The 22,515-nt window shown below is 36.9% G+C and overlaps 1 protein-coding gene across 2 annotated transcripts; it reads left to right on the forward strand.

The window, feature by feature from the left end:
- The first annotated feature begins 264 nt into the window (after positions 1-264).
- syk (spleen tyrosine kinase) lies at positions 265-21,781 on the forward strand. 2 transcript variants are annotated; one of them, XM_085280554.1, is made up of 16 exons: positions 265-478; positions 3,379-3,425; positions 4,588-4,717; positions 7,236-7,708; positions 8,821-8,981; positions 13,250-13,388; positions 13,529-13,610; positions 13,762-13,817; positions 14,151-14,207; positions 14,922-14,994; positions 17,881-18,040; positions 18,605-18,814; positions 19,397-19,586; positions 20,314-20,454; positions 21,258-21,370; positions 21,477-21,781. In XM_085280554.1, the coding sequence occupies exons 4-16, from the start codon at positions 7,307-7,309 to the stop codon at positions 21,547-21,549; spliced, it is 1,857 nt and encodes a 618-aa protein (XP_085136680.1). In that variant the 5' UTR covers positions 265-478; positions 3,379-3,425; positions 4,588-4,717; positions 7,236-7,306; the 3' UTR covers positions 21,550-21,781. The 2 variants fall into 2 exon arrangements, with proteins under 2 accessions (XP_085136680.1, XP_085136679.1); XM_085280553.1 differs by lacking the exon at positions 3,379-3,425.
- The last annotated feature ends 734 nt before the right edge of the window (positions 21,782-22,515 follow it).

Here is a 22,515-nt window from a genome sequence, read left to right on the forward strand (position 1 = left end):
AGCAGAAAATTAAACCCTTATGTAGCAACATCACCACCTGCTGGCGACATTGTCTACTGCATGCTGAATGGACCTCATTTTACTTCTGTAACAAATTTGACATTAAACAGATATGAATTGGTCGATAGTGCATACACTGATAGAAATATGACAGATATGCCTGTTAACTCTGACAACAAGATGATCTGCTTCAGGGAATAAGGGGGCATTAGGTCGGCAGAATCACTGCATGTGTTTGTGGGTATGGACCAATAGGAGGTGATCCAGGGATGGCGAAGCTCCGGAAGCTCATATTCTGCATCTGTAAATATTTCAAAGCAGTAAGGATGCTACTGATGAGCTCCGAGGATACCACATTTGTGTCCACAGATCGCCATCAAATTTATCCAGCATAGTGATGTTAAAGTTATAGGCGACCAAACAGAATAAAAGCAATGGGGTGACTGATGGATAAGATAAACGGACTGTGCTCCAGAGGGTGAGTATATGACCGCAAATATCGATTCATTTCGCCGCATCTTTGTAACAGCTTCATTTAGATAGAATTTATATGACAGAAAAAACATGAGTTGACCCGATGATAATGTTCCAGGACAGGAATTAAACCTTGCAAATGATGCGGATAAAATGTGACACAGAGGCGTGTCCCAAAAGATCACTGGCGTGAACCCTTCTGTTGCAGGGGCAAGCATATTATTCGCTATGCTCTGTCGCACATGTAAGGATATTTTTATGATTAAAAGGCACGGATCACAGTTTAGCTTTAGCAGAACACACGTTACAAATGCAAAAATGGAGCTTGTGTTCAGCAGTAACACAGAAGTGAACTGTGGGCTCCTCCACTGCGCATGATTTGCTGCTTCTCCGTATAATCCGTTTATACCACAGTATGACACAGTTGTGTCTTAATGGCCCACTTGGGTTTTTTTCTGTTCTGGTGTGTGTGTGTGTGTGTGTGTGTGTGTGTGTGTGTGTGTGTGTGTGTGTGTTACAGATACAGAAGTAACAAAATTAAGGGAAATTTTGTGGAGAATACTAACAAGAGTCATAGTAAGAAGACGGTATGGTAATCATATTGATGTTGATATTGATCATATTGTGGGTCAATTTACACATTCTCCATTTTATTTGGTCATGTTTCTCCTGTTTTTGCCTTAGTTACAAGTTGTTTTTGTCTTACAGATGTAACAAATTAAGATTCTTTCTTTCACTTTTACGATTGCGTGTTCTGGTCTTTGCAATTTATTTTTATTCTATGGAAAGGAAGGTGTGGATCAGTTTTGGATGAGGTGGAGTTAGATTAGGTAAATCAGTAAACACCTATAATTTTTTTTAAACATTTAAAATCAAGTTGTGAGACAGTAAAAAAAAGGTTGGGAATAAATGATCAACACTGCTCTTAAGAAACACTGTTCTTTGATCTGTTTCTGAAAGTAAAATGACTATAAGAAAAAAATAATATGGTGAATAATGATCATTTAAATATGCAGCATACAGATGCCTGAACAGAAAAGGAAAGAAATGTATTTAAGACATGGTGCAACACACCATTTGAGAATGTTTAATTATAGAAAACACGAACTTGATGGAAACAAAAAGGAGAACATAATTACAACATGAATACGGCAGCTCTACTGCAGTGTGAACATAGGCAGAAGAACTCAGTAAGCATTTATGCCATATACAAGTTAAGCACACCCACACTAGCACTCGTCCATGAAAGTACAGTTTAAAATAATGTACAGAAAAGTACACAAGATACTTGATAGTACACTAGGAAACCATCAGAAGAAGCAAGTGGTAGACACTATTTATATTTAAAGTAGAGACCTGCTGCCAGTTCATTTTAAATTTCTTTTTATTTTTATCTGACCAACCTGAAGAATATGAGCATGTCACTGTTCAGATGTACTGGTTAAAACATTAGTATTTTAGACAGATATTAAACATTTAAAGGTTTAATCTGAGCTTTGTTTGTGGTATTTATAGATCATATAACCATAGCATGTTAAGCTAACCGAGTGTGCACTATTATTTTTTCAGTGTAGTGCTAACGTGTATGATGGTTTTTAATCTAAAGAGTATACATCATTATTGTAGCATATATGAGGTTTGTGCAATGTTGAGATGGTATGGCTCTCCACAAGGTGGAGCCATATGGTATATACCGGTAGGTAAATGAAATCTTCCAGTAGTGATGCTTATGTTAACAGAATTTTGATAATCAAACTTTCAAAATAAAACCTTTAAAAAAATTCTCCCAACTGTCACTAAAATTAAAAGTGGTCAGAATGCATACTAAAGCTGTGTATGTGTATGTCACTGCATTTCAGAAGGTACCGGTGAAGTCACGTTTGTATTACCTGACCGTTTTGGATACATGCAAGCACTTAAATGTTACTCTTAATATTTAATTTACACCCAGAAGGTAACAATTAAAAGTTGTGTAAAAACAGCTGAGAAAGTGAAGTCAGTTCACTTCCTCCACAGTGGTAAGACACATAAGTTTGACATAGTTGCAATAAGGTTACAGTACAAAGACCACTAAATGTACAATTGACATCATAGGTTGAGATTTTTTCCATTCCCCTGAGCATCAACTCCAAAGAAACCTTAGCCTCCTTAGCCCTGAAGTTAAAGTTAAATCTGCATAAAACAACTTTAGCTTGAAATGTCAGTGTTACACAATCTCTTTCATGCCCTTCTCTCTTTTACTTTTACTCAGACCCAGTCACAGAGATTACTGCAGTAGGATCAAGTGATTCAGAGTTTTTTTCTATACTTGTAACATCACAGTTTTATTTTTAAATAAAATCCTTCTTTATTTGGCTATAACTATCTGAAACTGTAAAAGCAACCCAAAACAAAAACGAGCCTTTTCTTGATGAAAAAAATAATGTCTGTTCATTTTAATCATGACTGGTATTTTTTCAATAACTTCAAAAACACTCTTGAATTTCCTTTGTACTCACTTAGATACATTCTGATATGTGCTATCAAATTGTAAAGAAAGGAAAAAAAAAAGCAGAGATAAAGATCATTATGATAAATAAAGGTACTAAGTACTAAAACAGTAGTTAGCTCTGTGTTTTGATTTTCATGCATAACTGTGTTTTCAAATTATTTTGGTAACCACCCAGTTACAGTCTAGTAGAGCATTAAATGTATTCAGAATTTAGTCATGTTTGCAAACGATTTACTGTAATGTACTGTAAAGTTTTCATTATGTGTGTAAACCATAACCCACTAAGAGTCTGAGATATAACTCTACACACCAAAGAGTTTTATAACCACATAAACTCATAAATTTACATCCTTGTTTAATAATGTTTTAAACTATAGACGGATATTTCATTCTGTTCCAATTAAAATCCACAGGTCAAACAGGATAGTTAAACCAGCCCATTTTAGAGATGAAGAGAAACGTAAGTATAAGTAGTAGGTGAGAAACTTGGTGTGATCACACTATACTTCTGAAAGGAAATGTTTTAAACGGTCTTGACAAAGTTACAGAAACACACCACCTCCTTACAGTTGTAGTTCATGCATTTTACATTTTTGTGCAATTTTCAGCTTACTTGCAACTGATTGGAAACATTTTGGCCATGACCACATCAGCCAGAGCTTGCAGCTTCAAGGACGATCGAGGATGTACATATGCATGCATGTGTGTCTTTGTTTTAGTATGTGACGAGTTTTACACACACCAAATGCTAGCTGGCGCTTCCTGAGTGGTAAACACGAGTGACTGACTGTCCCTGTCTGCTTTCCACCACCCTGTGCTATTTTATACTGACACACACACATCGAGAGTTTCAAAGTGTTGATGTCAGAAAACTCGAAGTATCACGTTTATTACCTGTTTTTAAAAAATACATAAAACTCTCAATTGGGAACACAGGTAACAGTAAATACATGCAGGTAACAGCCAAGCTCACTTATGAAGAAATATTTATATAATATTATCCAGAATAATTTTTAAAACTAAAGATGATGAGATTGAAGATAACATGGAACAACATGACTGACATAAACATGTTGAAGACCCACCAAGCTCGGAAAAAACAGCTCTAAAATTCATTATAAGATTAGAATTTTCGAGATATGATAAAACATGTGAAATACATCATAGCACATACCAAAAAAAGCCAAATGTTAACATTTTTTTAAATACAAGAAATAGATGAAAAAGAACTATATTTAACAAGTACATTCTCTTAGATAATCTCACATTTTTTACAGGCCAGAAAGAAAATATCAAACAGTAATTTCCCCCAAAAAATAACGTTCCACCCGAGTTAACGATGAATTTGAATTACACATTTTATTTGCGTTTTTGGTGTTGCCACATCATTTCCTGTTGTCTTGTTGGTCAGTGTGCAGATTAAAAAAGGGAAGTATAAGAGTTAAATTGTCAAGGAAGTCGTTGAAATGAGGAAGCTTCAGAGCTCCACCGCTTTACTGTGTGTCAGTACTTAAAGTAAAGGTTAACCTGCTTCAGCTGGAAAACACAACCAGGATACCCGTGAGTGTAAGCTCCCTGGTTTTATGAGATATTGACAGCACTTTTTTTTTTTTTTTTGTCAGGAGCTGACTGAATTTAAGATGACCTGTTCATGTATTGCTCAGACTGTTGGAAGTTGATATACTGAAGGGCTGAAAAACTCAACTGGGCTCTGAAGTTGAACAGTGGAACTAGTTCACAACAATATCTACAGTAAGTGTAGTCTTTGTGTCTTCTTTCAAAAACGACTATTTAAAATTTACCAGTAAGCTACATTTGACTGTCTCGTTAACGACAATAATTATACTTCCTCTTTTTTTTACTGTCTTATCGAGGCTTACCATTTCTCACTAACTGCTGACTTGTTTTTGATCAGAAAAAAAAATCTGCCCTACAGTGTGAGATCATTTTCATTTGTTCATTTGTCACTTGCTGCTGTGCTTGTTTTGGGAAGTAATAATTATGTTCAATGAATAACACATTTAAAATCATTTAAGTGATTTGGCCATTGTTTTCTTATTTTACCATTCTAATAGGGTTTTTAAAGAAAAGAGAAAAGAATGTTCTGGATCTCGTGTTATCTACAGTGTCAGATTATCAGGAGGCACTTTTAGCATCTTTTTTCAGCTGTGGAAAATAATAAAATACATTTGACCAAAGTGCTTAATTCCACTTCTGAGCCTAAAAAAAAACACCAGACATTTCAAATACTCAGCATGATTTCACTGAAACAACTGCCTCAGCTAAAAACTGATCAAGAAATAAAAATAATTGTGTCTAGCATAGCATTTTTTTTTCTGGCACGTGTCTTTGGGTTCTTTCCAACTGCATAAGCCATTGAATGACACCACAGAGTTTGGGTGTGACACATTAAAGGATGCCCAGTACTGAAATTTGGATTTAAAAAAAAATATCATCAAATTTATCTGTAAACAAAAGTGTTACAGTTAACTATCTGAACTGTCTTCAGAGACAGTGACAGCATTTTAGTGTGACATATTTATGACATGAGATCCGGGACAGCTTTTATACAAAAGTACTCTAACATTAATTCTATTTTTGAGGGAAATTTATTTGTAGTCCTCGTGTTTCGTTAAAGAAAAGGAAAACCCTACTCCATTTAGTAGCTGTTCTACCATATATCTATCTCTACGTGTGAAGTTATGGATGCTAGATTTAATTGTTTTTTCTGCACATTGAAAGCTATTTGTACATTCCTGCTTAGCAAGTAAAATGATTAAAAAGGATTAACTGCTAGTGACTAGCATTTCATTGAAAACAAAAAATACAAAGTACAACTCAATCAAAAATAACATCAAACAGTCTGAAAGGAAGGTAGATTCTCAAGGAGAGCAGAGTTCAAGAGGTCTGTAGTGTGATGACATTGTCAGGAAATACCAGAAGCTGCTTATTTTAGGTCACAAATGTGCAGCTTATTCCCTTTTAAATTTTTATTTTCAATGTTAGACTGTTGTGCATTACAAACAGGAAAGATTTTGTTAACTGTTAAATGGAACAATGGGGTCATAAAAACAAGGTCAGTGCACTGTCTTAATATCTGCAACAGTTAAAAAAATGTCTAAACCTTGTATTTATTTATTTATTCTTTTATTTAATCGGTTAATCTAAGGTTTCATTTTATAATCACTGTGGTCACTTTACTTTAAGAAAAGCTAGAATTGTCTTGCTGAAACTAATCATGCGCACAGTGATCTGAAAAAAAGGCCTACCAATGATGGTCAGGTTTTTAAGGTCACCATCCTTGCAACTTTTCAGCTGAGTTTTAGTTTTCATTATGTGTACATTAATGGTTGTTGAATTTGAAATGGTTCTGTCTAACCAGCAAAAAAATGTCATACTTTCAGTTGCAGTCTGCATTCAGCATTAAAATAGATTCATATTTCTCTCAAAGAAGGAAGTGGTTTGTCAAAGTTATTTTCTTCCCAAAGTTGATCTATCACTTGTTGGTGTCCAGGATATACTTTGGTATCTTTAAAATGTTAGTAAAGGCAAATGAATCCTTATATTTTGGTGACTTGGTCAGGTTAGTTCCACATAAGAACCTAAAAACACAGTAAAGACAATAATAGGTGAAAAAGTCAGGAACCTGTCTATGTGGTGTCTTTATGGCTAAAACATGGCCAAAACCTTTGACAGCTCAGACTTATTTCTGACCTTTGTGAGTTCAAAAAGCAATGCTGCTGAAACCCAGTGATAACTTGCTTTATGTGCTTTAGTTTACATTGCAAAGCAGGTAGGCAGCTCTACACGAAAAAAAAAAGTATCCAAATTTTATAAACACTATCATGTCATGTCTTCTGGGAACTTAAAGTGAGCTTGAGCCATTTAAATATTGTGCTTCAAATGGTTAAATTTATTGTTTTTTCAGATTTTAGTTTTCATGCAAAAGAGCAGCTGTGCTGTGCAAATTTAGACAGAGTTAAAAATAACACAAAACAAAAAATTCCCCGGAAACAAAAATACTGCTGTGTTTAAACAGGCAGAAACTAATCACCATTTTTGCATTATGAAAGACTCAAAACACAAAATGGAATACACATTTGCAAACTAAGAAAATCATCACACATGTTGACTTTTCAGTCACCATATGCTGGGATTGTTTATTGTTTGTGATTCGATTGTGGGATTCAGTGCTAAATGATTTATCATGTCATGCAATTCTACTTGAAATCTGTCTCATTTCCTATTTGTTTCCAATTTTTGTTTTTAGGTGAATTTCATCCTAGTGGAAGAAGTTTGTGAAGGGACTTCCTTAAAGGGAGCCACTCACCAAAAGCCAGTATGGCTGACAATGTAAATTCATTGCCATTCTTTTATGGCAATATTACCAGGGAAGAGGCAGAGGACTACCTGCGGCAGACAGGCCTAAGCAATGGCCTGTACCTCCTACGCCAAAGCCGAAACTATCTTGGAGGCTTTGCACTGTCCGTGTCAAATGCAGGCCGTTGTTACCACTACACAATTGAAAGACAGCCCAATGACATGTATGCTATTGCTGGTGGTAAGAGCTACAGAAGTCCCGTTGATGTGATCGACTACCATTCCCAAGAACCAGACGGTCTTGTGTGTCTGCTGAAGAAGCCTTGTAACAGGCCCAAGAACATGCAGCCGAAAGTTGGGCCGTTTGAGGACCTGAAGGAAAAACTCATACGGGAGTATGTAAAGCAGACCTGGAACCTGCAGGTAAGTTTCAGCTCTATTATATAATATAAGAAAACCATATTTGAAATGAGAAGTCAGAACTTTATGGAATACCATAGCAAACTAAATGATGGTTTTTTGCAGTTTGGGCTTTATTTACATTTATGATAAAAGTCACCAACATAATTGTTGAGATGTTAAAAGTGTATTTTACATTTTACACACATTAAATTTTGTTAATAAACCCTAGGCCTAGAAAAAGCATATAATTGCAGGAAGTAAAGAAAGTCAGAGGTAAGTCACTTTGGTCTGTCTCCAATTTTGGTAATAATGTTACTTTGACTTCTTTTAAATAATGCTACTGTGTTACCATATCTTGATCAAAAGGCTACCTTTAAAAATTGTCCTCATTAGTAGACCAGACCAGATAAGACCATCATGGACTCCCAGTAATGTTGAAGGGAATCAACAAAATTTCCATTTAAGCATTGCTCACTTCAGGAGGCCCAAATAGCAACTGATAGCTCAGGTTGTGTTGATGTTCTAGTATCTCCACCACAACAATAGTGGTATCCAATCTGTCTCTTCCATACTGAAAATTCAATAATGATGGATTGGATTTATATAGCGCTTTTCAAGGCACCCAAAGCGCTTTACAATGCCACTATTCATTCACTCTCGCATTCACACACTGGTGGAGGCAAGCTACGGTTGTAGCCACAGCTGCCCTGGGGCAGACTGACAGAAGCAAGGCTGCCATATCGCGCCATCGGCCCCTCTGGCCAACACCAGTAGGCGGTAGGTAAAGTGTCTTGCCCAAGGACACAACGACCAGGACAGAGAGCCCAGGAATCAAACCGGCGACCTTCCGGTTACAGATACGCTTCCCAACCCCCTGAGCCATGGTCGCCCAGATAAATGGTTATCTCAACTATTCCTCAGACTCTGCTGCTTGTGCGTCACTTCTTGTTCTCAATTGCACATGGATGTATGTACAAAACCACTTCTTAGACAGGCGCAATATGTAAGTCAGCCATTATACCTGGATAAATCTAGAGTTAAAGTGAGTTTTACGAGTGTGCTCTGGGTGGACGTAGGCAGCATTAATCTAGCTTTATATTACAAGTGCAGCTAAGTGTGTTGCCTGTTTGCAGGGTGCAGCTTTGGAGCAGGCCATCATCAGCCAGCGACCTCAGCTGGAGAAGCTCATCGCTACCACTGCTCATGAAAGAATGCCCTGGTTTCATGGAACAATAACACGAGAAGACTCTGAGCCCAGGCTTCAATGTGGCCCGCGTGCAAATGGAAAGTTTCTGTAAGTATTATATTAATTCTCTTTTTATTAAATTATTTGCTGTGTTTGCAGGCAGTAGTATAAAATCCTATAAAAAGCCAGAAGAATAATATCATTCCTCTCATGGTAAAATTTTACACTGCGTCTTTTGGTTCTGGTCTGAAAAATAATTGTCTTTTCATGTTTCATGTTCATGTTTTGTTAGTCCTGATCAATAAATTTTAGAAAACCAGTTAAAACATAGTTTTAAAGAACTGCTTGCGGTTACTACATGGATTGAATTTGAGTTCTATCTGACAGGGTAGAAAAATCTAACTGAAGAGCATTTAGAGTTATGGCTTGGAAGAAAACCTCTTTATGGACTTTACGATTCCATATTTATATTCATAATTTTTCTATTCAATAAAATGAATCACTTGTACAAGTTTAGCTGGGAAACCTGCCACTGATAGTGTGTGCAAATAGTGTGCATTGAATTGACACAGCTGAAGAGACCTTAACCATGATGGAAGACAAAATATTAAAACATCTGTCTGACTCTGGACTAATTGCTTTTAAAATGGCTTTTTTTTGTATTTTTCATACAGTGATTCTCGTGCTGAACTTCTACATTCTTGCCCGTGACAAAATGGCCCTCATGGCACTAGAAAAGACCTTGAAAAATGTAACGAGGTGTTGTTTTACAAACAAATGACATTGGTTTAATGTGGTTTTAATATTTCAGTTCCTCTTAGCTTCACTTTGTAAGAAGTTAGCTGGTAAAAAAATATTATTCAACTACATTTGCATTTTAAAAATATTTTAGTTTAACGTTCACTATGTTCATTGTGTTCATAGCATTCCTAACTGCTAAATAGGATAAACTAGAGTAAAAAAACATTACCACATTGGTAGAAATGTGACAAAACCTACAAGTGGTTCATGCACAGTAAATTGTTTTGTTATTTAATATTAATGTATTAATTCACTCAGAAAAGGATGCTTTTGGGTTTTTTGTTTGTTTGTTTGTTTGTTTGTTTGTTTGTTTGTTTGTTTTAACCCTGTAAAACAGTGAAATCAGACTCAAACGTTCAGCTGTTTCAATGACAGTAGAAGTCTTATTCAGATTCATTGTCTTACTTCATATTGCTGAGGTCTGGCCAAAACAGTAAATTAATTCATTATACACACAACACTGCAACATCACCTGGAATTGGACTGAGTCAGTTATTTATTTCACTGTTTTAAAGACAACATCAACAGAGTCTTTTCATTTATTTTCAAGAAAGCCATACAATATTCTGTAACCCAAATCCTCTCAGAACTTGACATTTTAATAACCTCATGAGGTTTCCATTTGGTTTGCCTTTACTTTACCTAACTTAACTATATGTTTATTTCAGAGGAGACAAATGAAAGACTATGGTGAGCAGCAAAAGTAAAGTAAAATAGTAATATTATCTGCAGCTTTACAAAATTAGTGAGCAAAAGAATACAGTCTCAGACAACTTACAACATCCAAATACTGAAGAAACACAATAACAAGCAGGGCAAGTACAGGACTGAAACTAGAACTCCTAAGATTGTGCAGTGTCATCCTTTTTTGTTGCATTTTCTGAGTGTTATCTCAAGAGCTGTGAACTCAAGATCAGTGAAGTGAGAAAAGAAAAAGCAAAGAAATTATTAAAGTTGAGGGTAGCTTTTTTCCCTCCAGGAGCTTCTGCCTTTCAGAGATAGCAAATGATTAAACTCTCACAATGACACGAAACTCAGTTCAGTTATGTGTCTGAGAAATAGGTTGGGCAATGAAAATATTTAGAAATTTCCTTTCCTCTGGGGCAGAACTCTTGAGTATTTCCTATTGAGTAGTTCTCTTATGTAACTTTTATTCTCAAAAAGGTGGAGAATAGATGAAGACTGAAAGATACATATTATGTCAATTTGTTCGTTGTTAAAGTATTTTTTAAATATGATTTTCTAATATGGTTTTGTAATGTAATTAATACTGGTTCTGCAAATGAAAAGAGTGGTTGTAAGCTGATTGTTACTAACACACACACACACACACACACACACTACCAACAACGATTGTTCAATTTGATCTTGAACAGATGTTTGCAATAATTAATTTACTATATTGTTTTATGCTCTAAACATTAACAATAGTGACTTATTGCGATTCAGACCATGTCAACAGCAGACCCCAAGCAGAACAATGCTGTGTTCCCTCTACACAGCAAGATTTTAGAATTCTAGGTTACAAGTATAAAGTAACTGTGTGAGTAGTGAAATACATCAAATTCTACAAATGCAAGCAGTCTAAACAAACACAGCTATGTTAGCACTGTATTGCTTCCATTCCATCTTATTACATTTCATTTGTCAAATGCATAAAATGTCTTTTTGCTTTGAAACCACTGAATAAAGTTTGTAAAGTATTTATAGAACCTCAAGCTTCAGTTGAGCGGCTGTGGTCTCGCTTGAAGAAAGAGAGGAACATACACATGCACACACACATACAGACACAGAGAGACACAAACACACAAACACACTGTGGTTTCCGCTCTGGCAGTTTGCAAAGGACTTCCTGAAGTAGCCAAACAAGAGGGAGACTAACAGCAAGGCAAAATGTAACTGTTCTGTCCCTTCTCTCATGTAACATCTAGCAGGAAACTTACTTTCCACTGAAACACATCATCATGTTATGCTTATGTCTCTAAATTTTATTGAAATTTTGTTAAGAGTGAATCACATACTGCACACATAGCATTCTGGAGCACAGTTATTGATAATAGCACACAGGCTATTAGTTTTACTTCCTGTTTAGTTCTCCTTACTTCTTATTTACTGTAATGTCTCCATGTGATGAGGTTTTTTTTTAAAATGCAAGTCTATGAAAAAAGTTGCACTTAGCCACAACTTATCACATCTGACACAGTATGTGGTAATAGGCGGGGTAACATGATTTCTCAATTGAAAATTCAGACTAATATTTGGTTTCATTGTGCTTAGTGAGCCATCGTAGATAAATAAAAAGCAATACAGACGCAGCAGTGGAAAATATTCATAATTTTCTGAATTAGTTTAGTATTATTGGTATAGCTTCAAATCGCAACAGTTGCCTCAAGGTGCATAAGGTAAAGACTCTACAATAAGTAGGATTTTTTTTACATTTATAGACATTTTTTCTTGTGACCTTGAAGTATTGTGCATGAATAATGTTAATACATCTTGAAACTGTAAAAAAAGATATTCATTGCTTTTGCGTTCCATAATAGCTATCAGATGAGTTGAAAAACCACCTAATCACTGATTCACAGTTTGCAGTCAGATGTGAACATTTTTGTAGTTATTTAATGGTATATATGTATATAATGAACTATCCATCCATCCATCCATCTTCATCCGCTTTGTCTGGGGCCGGGTCGCGGGGGCAGCAGCCTAAGCAAAGAGGCCCAGACCTCCCTCTCCCCAGCCACCTCCTCCAGCTTATCCGGGGGAATACCAAGGCGTTCCCAGGCCAGCTGAGAGATATAATCTCTCCAGCGTGTCCTGGGTCTGCCCCGGGGCCTCCTCCCGGTGGGACATGCCTGGAACACCTCACCCAGGAGGCGCCCAGGGGGCATCCTTGTCAGATGCCCGAACCACCTCAGCTGGCTCCTTTCGATGTGGAGCAGCAGCTGCTCTACTCTGAGCCCCTCCCGGATGGCCGAACTTCTCACCCTATCTCTAAGGGAGAGGCCAGCCACCCTTCGGAGGAAGCTCATTTCTGCCGCTTGTATCCGCGATCTCATTCTTTCGGTCACTACCCACAGCTCGTGGCCATAGGTGAGGGTAGGGACGTAGATCGACCGGTAAATTGAGAGCTTCGCTTTTACACTCAGCTCCCTCTTCACCACGACGGACCGGTGCAGCGTCCGCATTACTGCAGCTGCAGCCCCAATCCGTCTGTCGATCTCCGGCTCCCTTCTCCCATCACTCGCGAACAAGACCCCGAGATACTTGAACTCCTCCACTTGGGGCAGGAACTCATCCCCGACCCGGAGTGGGCACTCCACCCTTTTCCGGCTGAGAACCATGGCCTCAGATTTGGAGGTGCTGATCCTCATTCCCGCTGCTTCACACTCGGCTGAGAACCGTTCCAGTGCGAGCTGGAGGCCCTCACCCGATGAAGCCAACAGAACCACATCATCTGCAAAAATCAGAGATGAGATTCTGAGGCCACCAAAGTGAAAGCCCTCCGCCACTTATAATGAACTACAGAAACAAAAACTGTTTCAAACGATTCTCCCTTTTTTTTCTATGTGAAGGATTCGGCAGAGAGATGCGAATGGATCTTATGCTCTGTGTTTACTGCATGAAGGACAAGTCATGCATTATCGTATTGACAAGGACTCGGCTGGCAAGCTCTCCATTCCAGAGGGCAAGAAATTTGACACCTTGTGGCAGGTAATCCCAGTGTGCTTTATATTTATGGGCTACTTAGAACATTTCAACAATCTTAATCTGTTTGAAATTGTATAATGTATTACAAGGTGAGGTGGTAAAACTTATGTGTGTACTCTGCCTACACCTCTGTTTAAACACAGCTGGTGGAGCACTACTCATACAAACCAGATGGTCTTTTGCGAGTACTAACAGAGCCCTGTCCAAGGCCTGATGGAGATATTGGTGAGAAACACAAACACAACTAATCGAAATGTGTTTACAGGAAGACTTTCATTGAAAGCAAATTTCACTGCATGTTAACTAATATCTAATAATCTAAATTATAACACTGTATACACAGCTGATTAACATTTGTCTTATTCCATGTTCACAGGGCTGATAGGACGGCCTTTTCTTCCACCGGGCCATCCTAGACTTGGTTCTGCCATTGTAAGTTCCATCTATGTGCATTAATACATTCAACTGAAACAGAAATGCTGGTTAAATTGGCCTCAGCAGTCAGCCTGTATGGGTTACCATTAACCATTACGACAAGGGTTGTTTTTTATTATTAGAATGATATGGCTTCTTCAGGAAGCCCTGTATGGTAAAACAAACATAGAAATGTTTCTTGTAATGTGTAGATGAATGTGTGTGTCAGACGACTTCACACATCCTCGTTTGGAGCTATTTTTCCCATTAATCTTTTTCCTATTGTAATAATTTCATGCATGATTTTAATATTACCATTAATGATAACCTCTCTGACATTTTGATTTTTAGCAAAGTGCGACAGATGGATTTTTCACCATCATCAGTAAAGTTCCCGGCATAAAAAAGGTGCATTACACACATCCTGTTTCCTCAGTCATAGTTGCTCACAGCAGTGTGTAACCTCCACCTTCCTTCTACCTCTGCACTTCTTCACTAATGGAATGTGGATTTCTATTTACTAACTCTTTCTTGCAATATTAGTCCTTTGAATTATGTCCTTTCTAATCCCTCTGATAGATCTCACATCCAAGTAAATAATGGATGTCAGTGCACACAAGCTTATTGAATTGGTGTGACATCTTAGTTGGTGTATTTGTAATTATGTTTTAACACCATCCAGAGGTTACCCAGTGCAATTACATTATAGAACCACAAGCAGCCATTTGGTAGCTTTCTATATGTGCTTGTGATAATATTGTCCACATGTTCCATCCTTTAAAATCCCTCTGCCATTTTTTCTTTTGTTTTGTTTTCTTTTTTATTCTTGTTTTTGCCTGGCTTTGTTACAGTTAAGTTTTGGATCAGATGTCTTTTTTTCTTCCCTTTTTGAATCCTGCAGTTTTATCTTGTACAGTCTTCTTCCTAATTTTTTCTGAGATTTTATGCTTGAGATGTTTGAGAGTCAAAATACCCCCTGACTGTAAACTTGTCTTAAACCCCTTCTTTGAAATCATGTGTTCACTTATTGCAGGTTACTTTCAGCAGTAAGTGCTATTTAGCTATACTTCATGCATTCTCATAATGAATGTTCTTTAACACTGTCTCCTCTGATGATAACAGCACCGACCATCTCGTCCCAGGCCTCCAGATAACTCCAATCCTTATGAAACTAGGATACCCGGTAAAGGTAAAGGTAAGACTGCCTTTGTCAAACCCTATATTGATGTACTGTTGTTCAATTGCTAACTTGCTTGTGCATGTTCCATACTGTGTAAATATTATTTAGCATAGATTCTATGTCATGTTGGGTGTAATCTGGATTGCAGAGAAAATGTACGCTATGCCTTCTGATGATACTGCCTAAAGGAAGCATGTATAATGTAAAAGGAATTAATCTTAGCATGAAACCCTGTGGAACTCCATAAATAACCTCAGTGTGTGAAGAGGACTCTTCATTTACATGAACAAATTGGAGTCTATTAGAAATATATGATACAAACCACTGCAGCATAGTACGTGTAATACCTACAGCGTGCTCTAATCGCTGTAATAGAATATTATGGTCGACAGTATCGAACGCTGCACTGAGGTCTAGCAGGACAAGCACAGAGATGAGTCCACTGTCAGAGGCCACAAGAAGATCATTTGTAACCTTCACTAAATCTGTTTCTGTGCTGTGATGAGCTCTGAAACCTGACTGAAACTCTTCAAATAAACTTTCCCTTTGCAGATGATCTGTTAGCTGTTTGATAACAACTCTCTCAAGAATTTATTTGTGATGAAAGGAAGGTTAGAGATTGGCCTATAATTAGCTAAGAGAGTTGGGTAAAAACTGTTACTATTTTAAGTAAAGGTTTAACTACTACCAGCTTGAAGGCCTGTGGTACATAGCCCATTATTAGAGATGGGTTGATCATATTTAAGATTCAAGCGTTAATTAATGGCAGGACTTCTTTGAGCAGTCTTGTAGGAATGGGGTCTAAAAGACATGTTGATGGTTTGGAGGAAGTAATTACGGAAGTTAACTCAGAAAGATCAATTGGAGAAAAAGACTCCAAATGAATACCAATGGTACTGAAAGTAACTGTAGATAATATTATGTCTGTGAGATGGTTACAAGCAATATTTCTCTAATGGTGACAATTTTATTTGTAAAGAAATTCATCAAGTCATTAAGGTTAAACGAATGGTTGGCTCAAAACAAACTTGTTTTCAGCCTGTGCTTAAGAGAAACCTAAGGTTGTCCTTATTTTCTTCAACCAGCGATGAATAGTAAGATGTTCCAGCTTTGTGAGGGCTTATTTTTAAATAAAGCAGCAAACAATTTTTCCAGACTACGTAATTATTTTAATATCTCTAGCTTACTAGTTATTGGTTTTAAAGGTGTGTATTGAGAATTATACCAGGGGATCAAGTATTTCAGACTCCCTGGTATATTTGAGGGTTTTTTTTCTGGGGAGCTACAGTATCCAGAGTTGTATATCATGAAGATGTAAAGAAATGAAAAAGATAACTGACCTCTGTGTGAGTACCGTTCACGTAGCTGCTCTGTGTAACAAAAGCATACAACAAACGGGACAAAACACAAGCAGACAAAAGATAATCACATGCAATATTGGCATATGAATCTATAGAGAGTGAAAGGAAAGTACTTAGTGCTGTCAGCAGAATAGACCTAACCAAGAGAGCATCCAGGTCACCTGATCCAGACCAAAAAAGGAAAGCCTCTCACTACGACTCCATATCAATGAGACAAGACAAGGGATACTTTTAATTTTTGTTTGTTTAACAAAAACCAAGACTATTCCTTTACCCTGAAAATGTAACTCGAGATGACCAGTCTTCAAGGAAAATTAGGATGAACTTTAACTTGAATCTGTCAGAAATGACAGATTTTTTGGATTACAGTAATCGGATTTAAAAAATGCATTTCTTTTCACTTTCAAATGAGTGATGCTAAAGGTACAGTACTCCTTCAATATTTTTTCCAGTACAATGTTTTTCAAAAATAAGTAAAATCAGTTTTATGCTTTCATATAGGGGACATACTACACTGTTAGAGAAAACATCTTAAAAAAACAGTAATATTCCGGCAGCTGGGGCGCCAAAATAATACCGTAAATTAACAGAAGATAACTTACTCATAAAAATACGGTTATTTCCATTAATGAAAATACAATTTGTTGCCCTAATTTTACATGGGATTTTACCTTTTTCAAGTGCTTTGAAACATTAAATTTGGAACAATTTAATGAAATTACCTATAAACAAGGTCAATTAATGTGGCAATATGAATAATAATATTTAAATATACAGAAATATACACTTAACAGTTGGTTTAAATAATAATGGACTGCATTCATATTGCACTTTTTGAGACCCTCAAAGTGCTTTACAATTCTACTTTATAATTCCCCTCTGGCCATCACCAGTGAGTGGTAGGTGAAGTGTCTTGCCCAAGGGCACAACGACCAAGAGTGTCCGAGCCGGAGCTCGAACCGGCAACCTTCTGATTATAAGGCGAACTGCCAACTCTTGAGCCACGATCGCCCTAAATAGCAATGATAATAATAATTATTTGATGTAAAAAAAGTTTATAAGAATCATTTTATATATTTTTCCATAGCATTACATTTGAATTTAACAGTTCAATCTTTCAAATAACGGACAAATATTTGTGAAATCATGATACATTTGTGAATGTATTTTAACAATCTAAATATGCATATGTACAGACAAATACATTTAAAAAACAAGAAAATTGTGTTTTATTACATTACAGTGATTTTACGTTAATTTACACTTGAAATGTGAAATCACAGTCTATTGATGTAAATTTAATGATATTCTAGAAGAACAGTACAAAACTGTAAAATACACAGTAAAATCCTTTTATATTAGGATTTTCTTTTACAGTGTAGACAGATAGATTATGAAAAATCTGAATAGGGAAAATCTACCTGAATAACGAGCTATTATTTTGGCTAGAGAACATTCTAAACTTGTAAAATCCAAATTCACATGTTTTCATTTAATATTTCACTGCTTCCTAATTTTGACATGTTGAATTCTTCATCAGAGGCCATGCCAATGGACACAGAGGTATATGAGAGTCCTTATGCGGATCCAGATGAACTGCGGAGTTCTACAGTGGATCGCTCACATCTTTTCTTGGAGGATGGAGAACTGGGCTCTGGGAATTTTGGTACCGTCATGAAAGGCACCTACAAGATGAGAAAGTATGCTACATTAAACCATATTACTACATACAAACATTGCACCACAATGCTTTGTTAAATGATCAGACTTACAAATTTAAAATATTCTCCCTATCATAAATGATATTTATGATTTGCTGACTGCAGCAGGCAAACTCACTGTCAGTGATTCACTGATATAACCCAAAAAATAAAACATGAGTTCAGCACATCTTGTTTCATTGTTTTCCCAAAGAAATATTCAATCGGTTATTCAAATTCCAAAAACACACAGCTCATATCATACAAATCAAAACCAAGCAAAGTCCACAGGACACAAATATCACAGTCTTGGTCCCTGCAGTCATTAAAAGATGGCTTCATTATAGCACCCCCCCCCCCCCCCCCCCCTTTATACAGAATGCAAGTGTATACTGCTTTTGTCTTACTGGTTTACTTTATTGACAGTTGTGTCTATTGATATCCGTACCACTATGTTGTTTTGCTGATGATGAATGTTGACTGTGGATGAGTCAAAATGTCTGAAAAATGCATTTCTGTTGTAGTAACATATTAATACTTACACTAATCCATGTTGCATATCAGGACAGAGAAGACAGTTGCAGTTAAAGTCTTGAAGAATGATGATAATAACCAGTCAGTACGTGACGAAATGCTGCGGGAAGCCAATGTAATGCAGCAGCTGGACAATCCGTATATTGTCCGGATGATTGGTATCTGTGAAGCAGAGAACCTCATGCTAGTTATGGAGCTGGCTGAGCTGGGACCCCTCCACAAGTTCCTGCAGAAAAATAAGTATGTACTGCGACTTGGTCTTGCTCTTTCCTCAATTTGGTTTGTTTGAACATTGTTTTTTTTTTCTTCACATTAATGCAAGTACATTATGATAGAGTCTGAATTTTTATTTATAAAGGTACTGTTTTGTGGTAAGTTACTTGAGTTATTCTACAAGTAACTCAAGTAACTTGTAGAATAACAAGTTATTCTACAAGTATCTACATTAGCTACAAAAGAGCACTACACAGTAGCAATTAGAGCTTGCAATATTCACATCAGCTAAGATATGTGCAAATGTCTGTTGAGAAACACATCCTATCCAATGCCGTACTTCTCCATTCTCTGTTTCAGTGTTCTCTGAAACACCTACACATCCCATTTCACTCTTAATCAAAACTCTAGTATTGTGGTCAATATTGTAATCTGCTAGTTTAGGAGAATGAAGTGACAAATCACTTTTTTCTAAATGTGAAGTTATTTATAAGTTTTAGTTTCAAAATAACAGTATATAAAAAAATCAAAGATTTCAAAATACAGTTCTCATATTGTGTGAGGTTTATGGTGGCTTTTAGAGTTAAAGTAACAACAACTCATCTCCAGGCAAACGGCCATAAAGAATATCACAGAGCTGGTCCATCAGGTGTCTATGGGGATGAAGTACCTGGAGGAGCATAACTTTGTCCACAGGGACCTTGCTGCAAGGAATGTACTGCTGGTCACACAGCACTATGCCAAGATCAGTGACTTTGGCCTCTCTAAAGCTGTTGCTGAGGATCAAAACTACTACAAGGTAACATATGGTATAGGATGACACGTCATCTGTCCTTATACTCTCAAAAAGCCTTGATGGTCCATCTCTATGAACGTCTTAGATTTTTCCCAAAAAGTTGATTCTGTTCGTGAGGACGTAGCGTTTTCAGTGAGAGAAACATTTTGTCTAAAGAAGTCACTTTGATGACTGACAAAATATTTCTCCCACTGAAAAAACTGTCCTCATGAACAGAATCCCACAAACTTTTTGGGATTTCCTTATCTTCATGATTGAGCATGCATCAACACTCTTAGATTTTTGTTTAAAAGTAAGTCACTCTCAATGAAAGTGTTACTGTAAAGCAGGGGTAGGCAACTCCTGGCCTCAAGGACTGTCCTGCAGGTTTTAGATGTGTCCTTGATCCAACACAGCTGATTCAAATTGCTAAATGACCTCCTCAACATGTCTTGAAGTTCTCCAGAGGCCTGGTAATGAACTAATCATTTGATTCAGGTGTGCTGACCCAGAGTGGGATCTAAAACCTGCAGGACACCGGCACTCGAGGCCTGGATTTGCCCATCCCTGCTGTAAAGCATTAAAATAACTGTAACACTAACACCAGTCAATCTGCCTTACTTGTATCTGTTATCATATTGTGAACACTACTGCCAGGAACCAGTCCTAATCATTGTGTTATTTGAAGCTGCAAAATGACCAGTGTGGCATGAAATTAAAACTAGTTATGTTTGCGTGTCTCTCCCTTTAGGCAAAAGGTCATGGGAAGTGGCCAGTGAAATGGTACGCGCCTGAATGTATAAACTACTTCAAGTTCTCATCCAAAAGTGATGTGTGGAGCTTTGGGGTGCTCATGTGGGAGGCTTACTCCTATGGCCAAAAACCATACAAGGTATTATTATTATTGAATATAAGGAGTTATGGTGACACATGTAACCTCACTCACTCACACATTGTGTTTTTGTTTGAATATTAGTTTAATATTCAAACAGCTGTTGCAGCCTTTATTTTGTTAATTTTTATTCTTTATAGTTGCTGTCTTATGTAAACTAAATGACTACAAAACAAATGTTTCAGATTTGTTTAGTTGTAATTTATAGAATAATTTTGTGATGTGTACTCACTGTCTACCTATGAAATCTTGACCTATGAATTGCATGTATCATAATGATCTTGGCACGGTGGTTAGCACTGTTGCCGCACAGCAAGAAGGTCCTGAGTTCAATTCCACCATCAGGCCGGGGTCTTTCTGTGTGGAGTTTGCATGTTCTCCCCATGTTTGCGTGGGTTCCCTCCGGGTACTCTGGCTTCCTCCCACCGTCCAAAGACATGCAGCTTGTGGGGATAGGTTAATTGGATAATCCAAATTGCCACTAGGTGTGAGTGTGAATGGTTGTCTGTCCCTGTGTGTTGGCCCTGCGACAGACTGGCGACCTGTCCAGGGTGTACCCCGCCTCTCGCCCTATGACAGCTGGGATAGGCTCCAGCGCCCCCCGCGACCCTGAAAAGGATAAGCGAATGGATAGATGGATAATAATCTTAGTGTGTGACTTTAGAATTATGTACTAACCTTCTTATTGCTATTAAAAAATAATGGTTGCAACACAAAAATTATGACTTTGATAATCTCTATGCCTTTACATTTTAATTTATTTGATGGCGTCTTATTTGTTCTGAATTTTTAACTCCTTACAGGGAATGAAAGGAAATGATGTCCTGCAGATGATTGAAAGTGGTAAGCGTATGGACTCCCCAGAGAAGTGTCCACTGGAGATGTATGAGCTCATGAAGACCTGCTGGACATATAAGTAAGTAACATGTTCATCATAAGGCATTAGCTGAACAAACAGCAAACCGGTTTATGTTTTATGGACATCTTTTGTGATTATTGCATGTTATTTTCATGTCTTCCAGGGCAAATGAGAGGCCTGGATTTAATGTTGTTGAGCCAAGACTACGAGATTATTACTACGACATTGCACAGTGATTGCTCACTTGAATGTTATGAGACTATGCAAACTAGTGGCTGATGATGAAAATGAGCTTTTACACATATTGGTTCAGAGATTGTTATGGATAATAAATGCTGTAAAATATAGACTTTAACTGGAATATATTCTCTTTTAATATAAACTCTGATTATGCAAATATAATTCCTATTACATTTATTTGTTCTTGAATGTAAGCCATATGAAAATGATAATAAACTGTTACAAGTCTATCTTATTTCACGGCAATCACTGATGTTATACCTAAAAACTACATAACTTACTGTTTTCCTATAAGCTTCCTAATATCAACATACAATCCGACCTTGTTTAAGCATCTTCAGCACTCTGAGTTTCTGTACTTGCATAAACAATTCTAAGATGAATAAATTACATTCATATGCCTTCAAATTATTTTATATATATACATTGTCAAAGTCAGTGACCAAGTGGTTGGTTGACATATAAAACATTAGAGTAACTCAAAATCTGACGAAGGATTTGCTGCTATTTTGCGCTTTTGGTTACCTCAGCTAAGAGCAATAAAGTAGAACAATTCAAATGGATTGTTGAGCCACTTCCTGAACAGAAAAACATCGGCAAACAAGTGACTAGAGCTAGAGCTTCATAAATGCATTACAAATCTTTTTCAAAAGTAAACCTATCTATTTAGGTACCAAAATCTTAAGCCTCTATACCTGGTACAGATGATTGTAGCAAACCAGAACAAATTACTCTAAAGAACTGGTGGAAATGAAACATGGCAGCAACACATCACACAACCCTAGGATTCTGATTAAAACAAGATGTTAACAAAGGTATCAACAACTCTCTCTGTGCCACAGAGATTGGAAGTGAAGAAAGATGATGAAGCAACTACAATGCCATCTTATGATGTGATATTTGTTTTTTTCTTGGTTACAAGTACAGTTTTTGGTAGTAAAGTTATATGTAAATCTGTAACA

The sequence above is a fragment of the Mchenga conophoros genome, linkage group LG7, assembly GCF_057382185.1.
Source record: "Mchenga conophoros isolate Kocher_MC1m ecotype Shallow Benthic linkage group LG7, M_conophoros_male_GT1.1, whole genome shotgun sequence".
NCBI lineage: Eukaryota > Metazoa > Chordata > Actinopteri > Cichliformes > Cichlidae > Mchenga > Mchenga conophoros.